Source organism: Tubulanus polymorphus, chromosome 7, assembly GCF_964204645.1.
Source record: "Tubulanus polymorphus chromosome 7, tnTubPoly1.2, whole genome shotgun sequence".
Taxonomy (NCBI): Eukaryota; Metazoa; Nemertea; class Palaeonemertea; order Tubulaniformes; family Tubulanidae; genus Tubulanus; species Tubulanus polymorphus.
In genome coordinates this window covers 6015460-6031555 of record NC_134031.1, presented here as the reverse complement: position 1 = coordinate 6031555, position 16096 = coordinate 6015460, and the positions used below count along the sequence as shown (strand labels likewise).

Genomic DNA, 16096 nt, shown 5'->3' with positions numbered 1-16096 from the left:
TTAGTAATGTCTCAGATGTAGTCCTAAACCTACGCGCTTTGTCTTAACGATGGAAAATTGGATAAATAGATAAACAGGGCTGCCGACTACTGAAAAGTGCTATCAAGAACAAATTGAATTTTCGTTCAGTAACATTTCATTGAAATATGAAAGATAATGTTCAAATTAACCCTTTCAGTGCTGACTAATTAATACCCTGTAGTGCTGGAGATAATTCAAAAATTTTGAAAAATTCCACCCTAATGTGTTGAATAACAGGAATACCAATATAGTACCTATACACTGCGGCACAGTGTATCATTGGTTACTAAGATTTCACTATGTTTGACAGGTGCTGCCTGCCATCTTTCAATTGAGATACAATTGACCTTGAGAAAGGATAATTACTAATTACATCAATACACCGCAGTGCAGTGTACTAGCAAAATCCGTCACCGATTTATACACCGCACTGCGGTGTAGATGCACTGAAAGGGTTAATAATCAGTAATCAACAATAAGACCATCAGTTACATCTTTCATATTTCTGTATGAATCAAAATGAATCGAATCAGTATTTCTCATTATAAGATAGTAACAAATACTGAGAAAAAAAAAAAAACTGTCGGCAGATCGAGGTGAATGGCGAGATTAACGGCATGAAATGAAGATCGTATTAAGCGATCGCACGACAGATCGTGGGGAAGAGCTCGTCGTCGTCACAGCTCAACGGAGCAGAGTCGAATCCGTGTCAGATCTGTCTCCGAGTAGCGATTATAATCATGTCAATTCTGGCATATAACGAGAGCAAGAGAGGGACGAGGGGAGAGACGAGGGGAGAACTGCTGTCTGGATAATACCAGTCATTTAGAAACGTATATAAACATTAGCGGGACTTGTTGAATTGAATGTACGGATAATTAGGTCTACCATACATCATTATCATCCCTTTGTATTGACTATATATAGATATATCGCCATTGTAGCTATGACTTAATGCTGGTAAACAAGTGTTCTTTTAGTTTGGCGGGTTCAAGGTTTTCGGGGTGTAAAAATGTGGAAAACGATCCCAAAAAAATAGAAATTGAAAAAAATGGTCTTCAACCTTGAGCAATATAGGTATCATTCAGAAAGGTATAAAGGCACGTATAAAAAGGTATAAAGGTACGTATCATAAGGTGACATCATATAGAGGGGGCTGGTCATGCCATAAATCCACCAATTCATCCAGCCTTAAGAGACACCGAGGTTTAAAATTAGATAGAAACAATGAAATAAATACGAGAGACAATCGACCCAACCCACTACGAGATCACAAAAAGATAAAACCCGTTAACAGGGCCCGGTTTCAGGAAAAATTGTAAGCCAAAAACGGTTTAAGTTCAAATAGTTGTCCTCATTGAAAAAATGAAGTAACCAATAGCAATTACACAAAAAATTTGAGTTAATTTTTTTTTGCGAAAACTGAGTCCAGATTTTTAATACTATTAAGCGTTCGGAAAAATAATTATAATCGTTATTACGATGAATCGAAGCCTCGACGACATGGCACTAATCCGACTGTCTACGGAAAGAAGCCCTCCGTGTCGATTTTCTATTCGCGTCTGTTTTTCCGATAACGCAACAACACAGAACAACCGTCATATCAGACGCAATATAGTTCACCCGTGTATCTACGCGTGTCGAGACTATTACGAGAAATGATTTTACTGATAATAGATTCTTCAGCCGGAAATTATTAGACGTATCACCGATATACATAGTTTGTATATAATACGGTTTTATCCCTCGGTACGCCGACAATATAAACATCAAAGGAAAGAAAGAAAGAGATCATCGTGCGCTCACGCGTTGGTTTTTTTCTTAATCTAATAAGACGCGTATGTTGCAGATAAGTGTCAGGGGAGTATCATTTCATCGTTCTGTCGGCTTGAATACCCGTTTGCATAAAAAGGCGAGGGCGGGTCTATAGCACTGTTCACACAAGTCTCCATGACCAGTCTCGGTTCCATCACATTGAACGACCTTTTTGACCCTAATCCTATGACCCGATTTGAATTGTACCAACTGTTAATAAATGCTGTCCATCAATGACCGCTAAAATGACCACCCATTCTCCACTGACTTACCAGACTAGTGCACTGGACCAAATAATACAATGACCAGATCTGACACAATGTAGGCCTATACAATAGATTATACCTGACCAAAAGCTTCAAAATGTATTTTGTGGTCATTCAAGGACCATGACCCCGATTCAAGGATTTTAGTGGCCATTCCATGACTTTCAAGGCCTTGAATTGACTCATTCCCATTCCATGACTTTTAAGGACCGCTATGAAACATGCTATAGGGTCGCGACCAACTGAGGTTAATCCGTTATCTTAAATCAAAAATAATTTTAGACCGTTGGTTAGGTTTAAGCGACGCCATGTGGTTGGATAGCTGGCTTCGCAAGTCCGTCTTTAAACAGGCTCATCGCGCAGGGGGTTTGGGCCTGGTGGTTTCCGCGCAAAACATATCTCGTTTCGCTCATTTTCAATTCAAAAGGAAATATCACGCAGAAAACGTTACAACTATTACAGCATAGTATATGGACAGCGTATCAAATTTGTTCATTTACTTATACCTTCGTTATATCAACGGAAATCGCTCTAACCACACGTACACTAGCTCGTTACCCGCGTTTCGATGTGCGTAGGTTCGATGTAAACCCCCATTCGCAGCGAGTAGCGTCCACACTTAACGCAGTTTCAGTAGTATGAATCCACATCTGTAGTTCAAGGTCAATCGTGGCACCCGAACGCTGCATTGAACACGGGTTCACTGTCTACACTAGAGAAAATGCCGAGTTTTACACTAATGCGGGTCCAATGCAGAGTGTGTACCACAATTTCTAAAACCCGGGTTTTTGCGGAAAACTCCTTGCGTTTCTAGCATATTGGAGACGCGTAACCCGGGTAAAAATGCAAGTGGTTGCTCATATCTGATTTTCTCCAGTACCCCCCCCCCCCCGTTCAGTTACAGCCGGACCATAAACCCCACGCGCAATATCCTCAGGCTACGCGGCCGGTCTCTTGAACGCGAAATGAACATAGAATATTCAAATCGAATTGATCGCGTGTACAGCGAACAGAACACACGGTGGACAGAATAGCGGTTTAAACAGTACACACTACAGTCGGCCGAGAGATTCAATGATACATCATTTTTATTACCCCGATAAAACATTGAACAACAGATCCCTGGGGGAAATATTCGACGACCTTGACCCTGACTGATGCCGCTGGTCTAGACATAGATTTAGTAGATAGAGTTTGCGCGCGCGGAGAAAGTACTTTGCGAAAAATGTTTACGGAACGAAATATCCATTAAAATCAAAAATTATTTTTAGACGCGAATAATGTACGGTTGGCTACTAAACCTTTCTGGTCAAAAGCACTGTTCGGAGGTTAATACCATTAAATCGATGCTTCTTTCTTCCCGAACGTGTATACAGGGATTTCTCCCCGATCCTCGGCACTTAAGGTTACCAACGTATTACCGGGTCCCATGAATCAGTTATTCCCGGATATAAGGAGTTTTAAAGGAGAGAATTTTGAATTTCGAGGAAGCCTTTGTATCACTCTCATCCCAGTCTTACAGTATAGACTAATCCTAAATCGGCGATGTTTATCTCGGTAAACTGTTAATTCAGTGGTTTTGAAAACAAATTTTTATCATTTACGCTACATAAACTCAGTTTCTGATTAGAAAAAAATCCCAGTTCTAACTATCCCGATTTAGGTATAGTCTACTATTAACTACAGACATTTCTAATCAGCATATCTCAAAATTTAGATTTTAAGGAGTTTCGGGCATATTGCTCGAATGAAAGGAGTTTCAAGCACCTTTAACCGCATTTTCTGTGAGTTTAAAAGGAATCAGGGAACCTGTACTAGGAATCCTTTCCAGGAACCACTACCTTCATCAGTAGCAGACGACTCTGTCCTGCGAGGGTTTGGCAATACTCCAAGATTAAGTTAGACTTCCTTTGAGGCGCAGAGGGCTTTTTGCCATTCAGTTACCATCTCCAGGGTCTGGTTTCACGAAAAAGTTTAACTAAAATTTATGGTGTAATTGCCATTGGTTACTTCATGTTTTCAATGAGGAAAACAATTCAATTAACTTAACCGTTTTAAGCTTAAACATTTTCATGAAACCATCACCAGGATACATGAAACCATCACCAGGATACATGATACAAGTTTGGGTCCCACCCATCTTTCTCATATATCTGAAATATTACTCTTACACTGGATCCTCCAGGATATATACCTCATTCAAGATAGGAGAGTAATAATGGGGAAATGAATCCTCCAGGATACAGGATTCGAAACCAGTACGCGTATACACATATGAATCAGAGCATGAGATTTCATTCCCAGAAAGTCAAGATGACATCATTCGCTGTATGAATAGTTGCTGTAACAGCTTTCACTATAGAGTACTAGCACCAGCAGCATCAGCAGCAGCGCTGGCAGAAGCGGGGTATCCGGTACCGGCATTCAACCACGCGAACCAGCAGTGAAAGATGAAAGATGTTATCATTGGCGGATACCGATATACCTGTAGAGAGGTCGGAAGGTGCAACACATCAGAGAAATTCATTCATCGGAATAACATTTCCGAGCTGCGTAACATCGCACTTAGGCCGCGACGAGCAGCGAGATTATTCAGTAAATCTCGTCATGAATAAAAATATTGTCCTTCATTGATCGATTGGAAGCAATAATTCATAGAGGATTTTATTTTTCAAAGTGCATAGTTCAATGGACAGGTTTAACCCTTTCAGTGTGTCTACACCGCAGTACGGTGTATAAATCGGTGATGGACTGCTAGTACACCGCATCGTGGCGTATTGATGTTATTAGTGATTAGTTTTGATTGGGAAACAATACACGTCATTCCCACGTGCTAAATCACTCCTGGTGAAAAATTCGACCAAAATGGTTTTTTTAAAAATTCTTTCTCAAATATTTCAGCACATTCTATTCGTCCAATCAGCATTGCCTAAAAATGGCCTTTAGGGTTGCCATTTTTGGAATGAGGACCTGTTCATTAGAAATTATTTGCTATAGGCCTGAAATCCTTGATCGTGGAAACTAGGTATAACGATAATTTATTTTCAGTGCCCCCTCAATTTTAAACAAAGATATGGAAAAAAAGAATGAGGTTTAATATTTTTTTCCATTGCCGTATCATCTTTAGACATCGCATACAAAAAAATCGCGGTGCACAGACATTATCCGAAATGACCTAAAAAAAAAGATTTTTTCCCCTCCCCCATCATTTCAAGTTCGTCAAATCCATAATCCAGAAGATAATGAAAGAACCGCCTGAAGCTTCATACGAGAGTCAATTGGTGTATTTTGATCGTGGTCACGAGGGGGTGTTGCGGTGACAGGCTTATTATCTGCGGTTATAATCGCGGAGTTTGCGGAAGGAGTCTCGCAGACGGGGAAAACGCGCACTCAATCAATAACACGGTCAATACAGTAATCCTCGTGTAAGATCGAGTTTACGGTCTTATTTTCTCGTGAATCGCTGACATCCATCTCAGTGGCAAGCGGGAACGCCGCCGCGCAGGAACGCCGACACGATCGAGAGATCGCATCGTTGATACCGCGGTCTCTTCAATCAACTCCAACCAGACAACGCGCCATCAACCTGGAGCCAGATTCGCAATCATCGCTAAGACTATAGTCTAAAACCGTCTACGTTCGATAGCTAATTTAACAACCTGAGACCAGTCTAAAGACTTTAGACCATGTTTTAAGTTACAGCCATGACCGAACAACTGGGCCCTGAAGCCTAAAGCACACGGAAGCAAGAGACAGAAACATGTTCCCCAGCTTTCACTATGGTAGTTTCTTGCTGCCACTTGATCAGGTCTTCTAGGTGGTTCCTTGGTCAGGTGACCTAGAATAATTGATATGATTGGCTGGGTCGTCATAAAGTCTGCTGATAATTATTTTGGTTATCGATGATTGGCTGGTACAGTTGTCTTACCCAGTTAACTTATTAAGCCCACCACACACTAACAACAAGTGCACCACACACATGCGACAAGTACACTGTGTCCAACCCACACTAGCAACAAGTACGCCGCACACCGGCCACAAGTACACTATGTCCAACCCACACTAGCGACAAGTACGTCGCACATTGGCAACAAGTACACTGTGTCCAACCCACACTAGCGACAAGTAAGCCGCACACCGGCGACAAGGACACTGTGTCCAACCCACACTAGCGACAAGTACGCCGCACACCGGCGACAAGTACACTGTGTCCAACCTATACTAGCGACAAGTATGCCGCACACCGGCGACAAGTACACTGTGTCCAACCCACACTAGCGGACAAGTACACCGCACACCGGCGACAAGGACACTGTGTCCAACCCACACTAGCGACAAGTACGTCGCACATTGGCAACAAGTACACTGTGTCCAACCCACACTAGCAACAAGTACGCCGCACACCGGTGACAAGTACACTGTGTCCAACCCACACTAGCGGACAAGTACGCCACGCACTGGCAGCAAGTACAATGTGTCCAACCTATACTAGCAACAAGTGCACCACACACTGTGACTGCACCATTTTTTTAGCTGTGGTCAGACTCACGTAAATTGCTTCAGCTACGTATAGTATGGAGCGAGATCCATATTATTTCATGTAAGTGGGGATATTTTCATATCCTCAAGAAGATATCAAACAAAACAAAGTCAAAAGCCCATTATCATCTCACATAACGAGAACTAACCAGCGACACAGTGGTGAACTCAGGGCTGCAACAGAGGGGGAAGATGCAGTTGCCAATAACAACGAAATCAGTCGTCAAGTATTTGATCCAGTAAACAGCGTTCAACAGTTGTTACCGCTGAAGAGGCGCAATGGAATCGTTCGAAGAAGGTTTGTCTCATCACAACAAACCAGACACACAATGAGGAAATTCTAGTAGCTGATTCCATAACCACCGCTGTCCACCTGGAGCCACCCGCTAGAGAAAAGGATGGCAGCGATTACCGTGTATGTTCTCGGAGTCGCCCACTATCATCATTTCGATGGCATTCAAACCTAACCGACAACGATAATATATGTAGTGTCATCATATGTCATCACAAACGTCTATACCAATGGTCAGAAGAATATAGTGGCCTTCACATAGGTTTCCATAGACAATTAGTGACTGTCCAATATAAATGAAGTAAAAATCCACAATATATAATGAATAACTGGAGAAGAAATTGACATTTCGGCCCAATTCTACGGACCAGAGTTTCTGAAAATGGCCCATTATTCAAATTCTCATCTAGTTTTTTTCATTACATCGACGGTTTGATTTCATTCGCTTTCAGACAGTTCGACGTATCGAGTAAATCAACGTCTTAAAATGAAACGTCTCTGAGAGATAATGAGATACCTCTCGGTAATCGCTCATAGACGGAAGTCAAGTTAATAATAAACACCATCAATCAGTATCGAGATGACGTCTTCCGCTTAAAAAATACTTATAAAGATGACTCTATGTATTTTTCCGACAATTATATAAAGATGACTATTAATGTAATTTTACTATCACTACATAAAGATGATAAAGATGACTCTTCATGTATTTTTTGGCTACGACTATATAAAGATGACTCTTAATGTAGTTTTACTATCACTATATAAAGATGACTCTTAATGTAGTTTTACTATCACTATATAAAGATGACTCTTTATGTAGTTTTACTATCACTATATAAAGATGACTCTTAATGTATTTTTGGCTATGACTATATGAAGATGACTCTTAACTCTTAATGTAGTTTTACTATGATTATATTAAGATGACTCTTTAAGTGTTTTTGCTATGACTATATAAAGATGACTCTTTATGTAATTTCACTACGACTATATAAAGATGACTCTTTATATATATTGTTTTGCTATGACTATATAAAGATGACTCTTAATGTAATTTTGCTATGACTATATAAAGATGACTCTTTATGTAATTTTACTACAATTATATTAAGATGACTCTTTAAGTGTTTTTGCTACGACTATATAAAGATGACTCTTTATGTAATTTTACTACGACTATATAAAGATGACTCTTTATATATATATTTTTGCTACGACTATATGAAGTTGACTTATCATGTAATTTTACTATGACTATATAAAGATGACTCTTTATTTATTTTTTTGCTACGATTATATAAAGATGACTCTTAAACTGTTTTTACTACGACTATACAAAGATGACTCTTTATGTGAAGATTACCCTTAATGTAATTTTACTACGACTATATAAAGATGACTCTTTATATATTTTATTACCGTTGATAATGATAATGATAATAATAGCCCTAAACAATATTTCAAAACCGAATATGTCTACTGCAAAAACATCAATTCCTAGTATTGTGCACGGTGCTGTATACCTACCGATGACTAAACTACCGGGTGAAGGTGGTGATGATGATGGTGAAAAACGTTTTACAAATACAACTAAGGGGTCATTCATTTATTACGTACGCATTAGGGGAGGGGGGAGGAGTCAGTGCAATTGCGTACTGTAATGCTTAATGTAGGCCTATATGAAAGAATGGCCGATTTGCGTACAGAGGGGGAGGGGGGGTTAAAAATTCAAATTTCATGCCTACGTAATAAATGAATGATCCCTAACTACGGAACCAAATAGACCAAAACAGAAATACAAGTGCGCAAAAATCTACGAGACGGGTATTGTTGATGAAATTCGAAAATCAATTTGGTTTCTCTTAACATTCCCCCCTAGGCTTTTTACGGTCGATCTAAGTCCTTTACAACTGACCGTCAACAGGCCGGTAAATCATAAGACCCCGAGCTATGTTCGAGGTGTTCGACTTGTGTGAATTTAATAAGTTGAACAATACGTTGAAGTGTTGGATGTAAATATATGGATTTAATTGTAACATTGTTTCGAAAATAGGGTTAAACTCCCTAAGTAACTAGTACATAAAACACTTAGGTAATACTATTGATAGTATAACAAGGGGAATTGTAATTCGGTAGACTCTCCTTACTCTGTATTGGTCAACAGGCCGATAAATGTTCTATTCAGGCCTGTGCCAAGCTATTTCAACAAAAAGGGCACTTTTTACCATAAAAAGGAGCACTTGTTGAAAAAGGACATCTTATATATGAAGTGCTCGGGTACCTGAATAAATCATTTGAGAATGGATAATTTCAATTTCCATTTGGCGTTAAAAAAGACATGAAAATTGTATCTAAATTTTGAAAAATGTTGACCCAAATTTGAAGGGCACTTTGAAAATTTTAGGGGGTTCCTTTGCTACCCCTGAGCCCTCCTCGGCGCGGGGCAGCTATTTTTCTGATTCTAGACATGGGTGAAATATTATGAGCCTCAATGCAACTGAGTAAGGCAGAGTTTATCGTATACTTGCTTTCATTTTTAATCTTGTTGGACAACTGCGGCATTTGCCAGCGCATAGACGAGGAGACAATATAAGTATTTGGCACCGATTATGCCTAGGAACTACGACCCGGCGGGTGAGGAAACTATTTAACGAAACGAAACAAAAAACCGATACACCGCGTGTACTAAAACTAACGATTTGAAAACGGAATTTAAGAAATGAAGCTACGTAACGAAAACATGAAATAGAGATGAATAAATCGATAATACCTTCATTGACAACTTGTGAGATACGTAATGGCATCAAATTTCCTAAAATAAAATGCAAACTTTTCTCTAGCATGATTATCATTCAAAAAAAAAACATCATTCAGTGATTAAAAAAAAAAAGCTTGTGTTGTAATAAAAATCTGCTCGCCCCGACTAATAATGGATTTCCTGAAATCAAAATTTCATCGCGTCCGTCCGAATTGCGTTTCACCGCCGCCGTCGAAAATGAAGAGCTGTCATTTCCTCCGCGAATAATCAATCGATGCTTATGGATCCACCTGACCTTGACGGATACCGGAGGCAGATGAATGAATGACCTCGAGCGCGCGGGTAAACAGGTAATCGCGTAAAGTGTTTCACGCCGGTTCGATCGATGATGAAAGAATCATGCGGAGACTTGCAGAGGGCAGCGCGGCGTTTAATATCGGTAACTGATTCCAATCGGCGTTAAAACGGAATCCATTTACAGCATTACTAGCCGGGAAATCTTTCGAAAGTATTTCATCACAATGTATCTAATCAAACCTGAAACAAAGCGCACATACCACACTTCACGTATTTCGCTAGATCACGCATCTCCTATCCAACAAAATTGGTTCCCTCTATTTAAAAACTGCGCCAATTTTTCTGCTTGTGGCTTAATCATGCTTAATATTTCGCAATGGCCGACCTCTTTGCCGTAGGTCCAGTCATCTGATCAGGCAAATCTGGGAAAGTTTATGCCGGGCATTACCCGTTGTATACAGTCAAAACGTCGAATAACGTACCTCTGGGGACTTTTGAAAAGGTACAAGTACTGTTAAAATGTACCGAAAATTGGGACTTCAAAATCGGGACTTCCAATGAATAACGATACAAACGCTAAACGTTGTCCAGAGATTTGACACCGTCGGTTGAATGCAGGCACCAAGGTAGAGGGGCAAGAAGCAGGGTGGCGCCATTGCCCCCCCCCCAATTTACCAAAAAATTCCCGAGTTCTCCCCAATTTTTCCACGTTATAACACGAAATTCCCCGAGTGAATCAGAGAAATCTATAGGTTTAAAACGTTACAATTTATTCATCTTTCATTTAATCACGTATTGATAAAGAAACATGTCGTCAATAGCATTATCTGAATTCCCTGAGTTTTACGGTTTTTTTTGTGGGTAAAATCAGTCAAAATCCCGGATTTTTGTGATTCCCCGAGTTTTCCAGGTCAGTGGCCACCCTCATTACAGCAGCTATCAACGCGGTTTACAATCAGAATCGATGCTCATGTAAACCACACACACACACACACCGGCCAAACAGCAATTATTCGTGCAAATATCATCCCGTAAAACATCGAACGAACACTGTAAAAAGAAACTAATGTAAAAAGAAACTAATGTTATCGCCGATTACCGGAATGAAATACACGGAATGAAATACACGTGCGGCGTAATCGCAACTAACGGAGAAACCGACCACGTATACGTCGACCACATCGACATCAGATGTGCGAATAAATGTAGCCAATAATTCCACTTAGAACACACTATACCCCGGCAGCTACAGTAGTAATATACACGAGAGAAGAAATACAACCGAACGGTTGCAATTTACGAGGATGAATGTCGAATTTATAGGTTTTCCGATCTCTGTCTTGACAAAAAGGGCCGCCTCAATGGCAAGGCAGGGGTACGGACCCCGAGACCACTCCGTCGCTGGGTTCAATCTGTATTTTTTCCGAAGGTAGGAAAGGTCTGTTTACACAAGTTTATATAAGGCATGAATTTAAAGTCCTACAACATCATCCCCCCCCCCCCCGCAGACACTTAGGATAATCTAATCGAGCCAAAATCTCTAAAGGTTTTTAATTAATGAATACCCACGTTGATCTCTAGTGAGAAACAAACAAATATCAGGTCTGGAAATTGCGAAAGTTAGATGTTTTTAGGAATTTATACATCGGAATTGGAGCAACCTCACCGAGATTGCAATACGAGACATGCCTATAGTAAATGGATGGGAAAAACCCATTCGAAAACCCACCTCAATCGAAGCACATATATTTCATTTAGCATGCAGTAAACCATCATCCCTCAGCCGGAATTTGAAACCCTGCCACACTAGACCGGGTGCGCAGGTAGATGCACAGGTTTGTCGCACCAATCAGACCGCTATTGTATAATCGCCGAGTTAAATTTCAAAGATAAACTACCAACAGAAAAACCTGGGCTTAAATGAGATAGGATTTCTGATTGGCTAAAAATGACATCATCGCCTCCTAAGTCGCGCATGTAGGTGCATACTAGTCGGGCAGGGTTTCGTACCGTGGCGAGGCTCGATGACGGAGGGTCAGGCGCGAATCCCAGCCGAGGTAGCACGGTGGTGAACTAAAGCCAAGTCTGCATCGACATGGCGATTGGAGACAACTAGTAGCTGGGCAGTTAAAAGCGTATGAGAGCACCTGGCTGGATACAATCAGTTGCTCGAACGTGCCGATGTGAGCTAGCTTACGACTGGTTAGCGTCCATCTATCTCCAGTTCCAGCCAGTTGCCCATGTTCTACTTTTGAGCCACTAGTTGTACTCAGTTGTTGTCATATCCAATGATGTGGGCGCTCTATAAATCAAAAACACATGGTTGCAACTGACTAAAACAAAGCAATTTGTCACCTGACTCGAGATGCCCTGAGAATATTTGCTAGATTACACATCTCAATTGCTGTCGATGTGTGCGCTATGGACCTAGCGACCGGCATGAGCCATGTAGTTGCTGGTTTTCATTAGATTTTCGATGTGAGCAGGGTACTCGCTCACTAGCAACTAGTTGTCTCCAGTTGCTTTGTCGATGTATGCTAAGCTTAATGTAGATATGAAATATTTCTTAACTGAACTTAAATAAAATGAAGAATAGACAAAACAACGAGGTCGGGCTAAAATGACATGTACGGGGGTTATCTGCTCTTATTCAACGGAAAAATAGCTCAGACATTGATAGCAAAAAACAGGTCGTCGTTGTTCGTAGTATCTAACATAAAACCATGCAATAAAATATAACAAACGAGAATAACGCACATGCAGCAGATGACGAGATAGTGAAATTATTCGAGGCTCAAATCAATTAAATGTATACTAATTAACTGTATATTTAAAAAAAAAAAACAGATATTCACGATGTATGTCGTCGAAAGAAAAATTTTTTTGAGATATGAAAATTAACTGAAATAATTTTGGAGGACTGTAGAATTAAACAATACATATCTTTAGCAATAAATTGATTAAGCTGGAATTTTCAAGGGGCTGCATTCGACATCGTGGTTGCTGAAGTAGCTAGGCTTTCAATCCCCCCAAAAATACAGAAAATTAAGCTTGATTTAGCGCAATCTTCTTTCTGTGGTCAGGGGCAGCAGATATTAAGGGGTGGCTGATTTTCAGAGGGGTGGATGTAAAAATGGAAGGGGCCGCCTTGATTCAAAGGATGAATCAACAGTGATGACATCCTTAAATTGTAAGTTTAAAACTGAAAGAAAATGCTTCAAATCTCTACATCTCGAAAAGTCAAAAAATATCTTTTAATTTCGCGTAAATTCTAAGTAATCGGTGATTTGAGCCTGTGTGTTGACGGTGCAGCTGATGATGATATCATGAGACGAGATGAAGCCGTTATTATATAAAATCTACCTGTCTCACCTGCTTTCAGTTTTTTCTTATTAATCGTAGTCGGTCGCGACGAGGTAGTCGAACAATTTTGTAGTTGTTGTGGCTGCTGTTGTTGTTGTTGCGCGGGGGCTTGTTGAGCCGTCGTTAAAACTCCTTAAAACAATTCATATACAAAATAAAAAACGCTTAGAACACGAAGAATGATGATAAAAGTACCGCCGGTATTCGTCGGCCGAACAACTGAATATAGGAATCTATATACAGGGATCGTAAAGAATTGGGTGGTGGTAAGTAAGCAGAGGGTCACACAAAAAATGACACAGTTCTTCTACAGGAAATGTAACAACTGAACAAAGGTGTCGGCCACATTACATAGGTTCTTGTATGAACAAATCATAACCCAATTCAATCAACCAAATCAATCAATCAACCAAATCAATCAATCATTCAAATCAATCATATCAAATATTCAATCAAATCAATCAATCAAATCAAGTCTGCATGGAATTAACCCCCAGTTTCCATTCATCAAATTCATCTCCTAGCAGGGTATTAACTAATGCCACGTAATTCCAGGGCCGGGGCCTTCACGAGCAAACGATCATTGTGGCTTCCCGTCCAACCAGTAGGATCTCGACAAAATCTGATCCTACATAAAAGATGGTACGTTATCGAACACAAAGATTAGACCCCTGCCTCATCTTGAATGAAGGGTTTCAGGCATTCTTTTTTCAGACATTTCAGAATTTTTACCAAAATAGGGTTGTTGCGTGGATAAAAACGTTACGACCTCGTACAAAAATGTACACACGTACTTTAAACAGAAAACTCGTAAAAATAGTTCCCAGTTCAAACATGATTCAGCAATAACCAGAGGGGATGTTTAAACGTACACAAATCAGCAAACGTCTCTGCATTTACTCAGACTATCTCGAAACTTATGTTATACATAGGCCTATATACCGGTATATATATATAATAAAACAGCATATGGAATCTCCAGAAATACCAAATAACTCATGAACTATCAAATGGGGAAGTAAAATAAAGCTCGACGCTTAAGATTCTTTTTGGTCGCTGCTGGATTAGTCCAACGGATAATGTTGCTTAAAAAACCGCACGACCTTCTATCAAAATTACCCAGCGTATCTTAGGTAGGCCTAATTAAAACATTCAGCAGTTAGAAAATAGTATTCAACATTATTATAATTGATTTAGTCATAGACATATACGGCATGTGATGCAATAGGCTATATATGAGCGAGATAAAAAAAAATCAAATTCCATATGCTACAAATTTGACATATCGTCGGCATATATGCACTGGATATTTCAATACGCATTCAAATTGATTCATTCAATCAGTTCATAACATCGGTCATCTAATCTTTAATAATCATATACGCTATTGTAACCGAAGACAAGCTAACTCATTAGACCATCGCAGGCCCCGGTGGAGAGAGCCAGACAGAAATTGGAATGGGAATATTATATCAGCTGTCAAACACGCACAATTATATCATTATCATCAGATATGAAACATCGTGTGAATACGTCTAGTATCCAGTAATTCACTCGATACAAGTGTTATTCAAACAATGCCCCACGTCGTCGGAAAAACAAAGCATCGTTTTTCAGAAAATCTGATCCCCAGATCAAACAAAACGAAGTCGAAGCCTCAATAAATAGTTAACCTTCTCTATAAATTGGTTATGGACTTTTGATAGTTCGCTGCAGTGCAATGTATTGGTGTTATTAGTACATTAGTTGTTATCCATATTGAAAGATGGCACCTGTCAAACATAGTGAAATGTAAGTATCTAGCAATACACCGCGCTGCGGAGTAGGTGCGCTGTGCCAATTATACACCGCACTGGGATGGAATTTTTTTCAAATTTTCAAATTATCTCTAGCACTTTCGGGTATTAATTAGTCCCCACTAAAAGGGCTGCCTCGATCTACTATCTAGCCTACAACAAAGCTGCCATTTCCTTTCTTGAGGCCTACTATAGCGTTAAGACGCTACGATTCCTAATAAATCACTATACACTGTCTATCTACGCATAACAAGGGAGGCGCCTTCTGTAAATAGTTAAGACCAGCTTTTCCTGTTTCGATACAACGCTGTCTTCCGCCTAAAAAAAGCTAATAAAGCTTATACATTGTCACTGCAGTCATGCCACCATAATTACTAATTTGGCCAACATCCTCTCACTACTTATTACGAACCTATTTCAAAAATTCAGAACATGTGTATAGATAGACTTATATACATACACCATAATTCAGGCCTTTATTTAAAAGCCTTGATCCCTCGGCTGCCTATAGGCCTAACTTAAGCTTAAATTCATTTAACTTTCTCTTTCCTCATTATTTGGTACAAATTCTATATGCATCATCTTTTGAATTACAAATCTATACCATCCACAGTCGAGTAAGATCTTATCACGAATAAAAAAAACACCGAATTGAAGTAAGCTATTTTCGATACTTAGTAAGAAGCGTATAAGCTAGAGAGCTTTTAGTATTCACCATAATTCCCTATACGCCTGATTCCTTTCACTGCCACAGTTCTGAGATTTATGTAAAAAGTTCAAACACGTTTGCCTATGTCGACAGTATATTTAGACTTAAATGCAATAGTTAACTATAACGGGGTCTAGAGCGGTCTGAATATAATAGCTCGATTAGGAGTTATCGTCATAAACGAGATAACAACGTGTGCCTCAACCATGACATTCACTCGATAATGATGCGGCCAAT

At 39.8% G+C, this 16096-nt stretch overlaps 1 protein-coding gene across 3 annotated transcripts in view; it reads right to left on the bottom strand.

The window, feature by feature from the left end:
• The window catches only part of LOC141908035 (uncharacterized), a 48247-nt gene that overhangs the window by 29196 nt on the left and 2955 nt on the right, over window positions 1–16096 (bottom strand). For 2 of the 3 annotated variants that reach the window (XM_074797815.1, XM_074797816.1), the window contains exons 2-3: window positions 13364–13486; window positions 9707–9748 (exon numbers count right to left, since the gene is read on the bottom strand). In XM_074797815.1, the coding sequence (XP_074653916.1) occupies window positions 9707–9748; window positions 13364–13486 (165 nt within the window). The remainder of the gene's footprint in view (window positions 1–9706; window positions 9749–13363; window positions 13487–16096) is intronic. The other variant, XM_074797817.1, reaches the window with a different exon arrangement.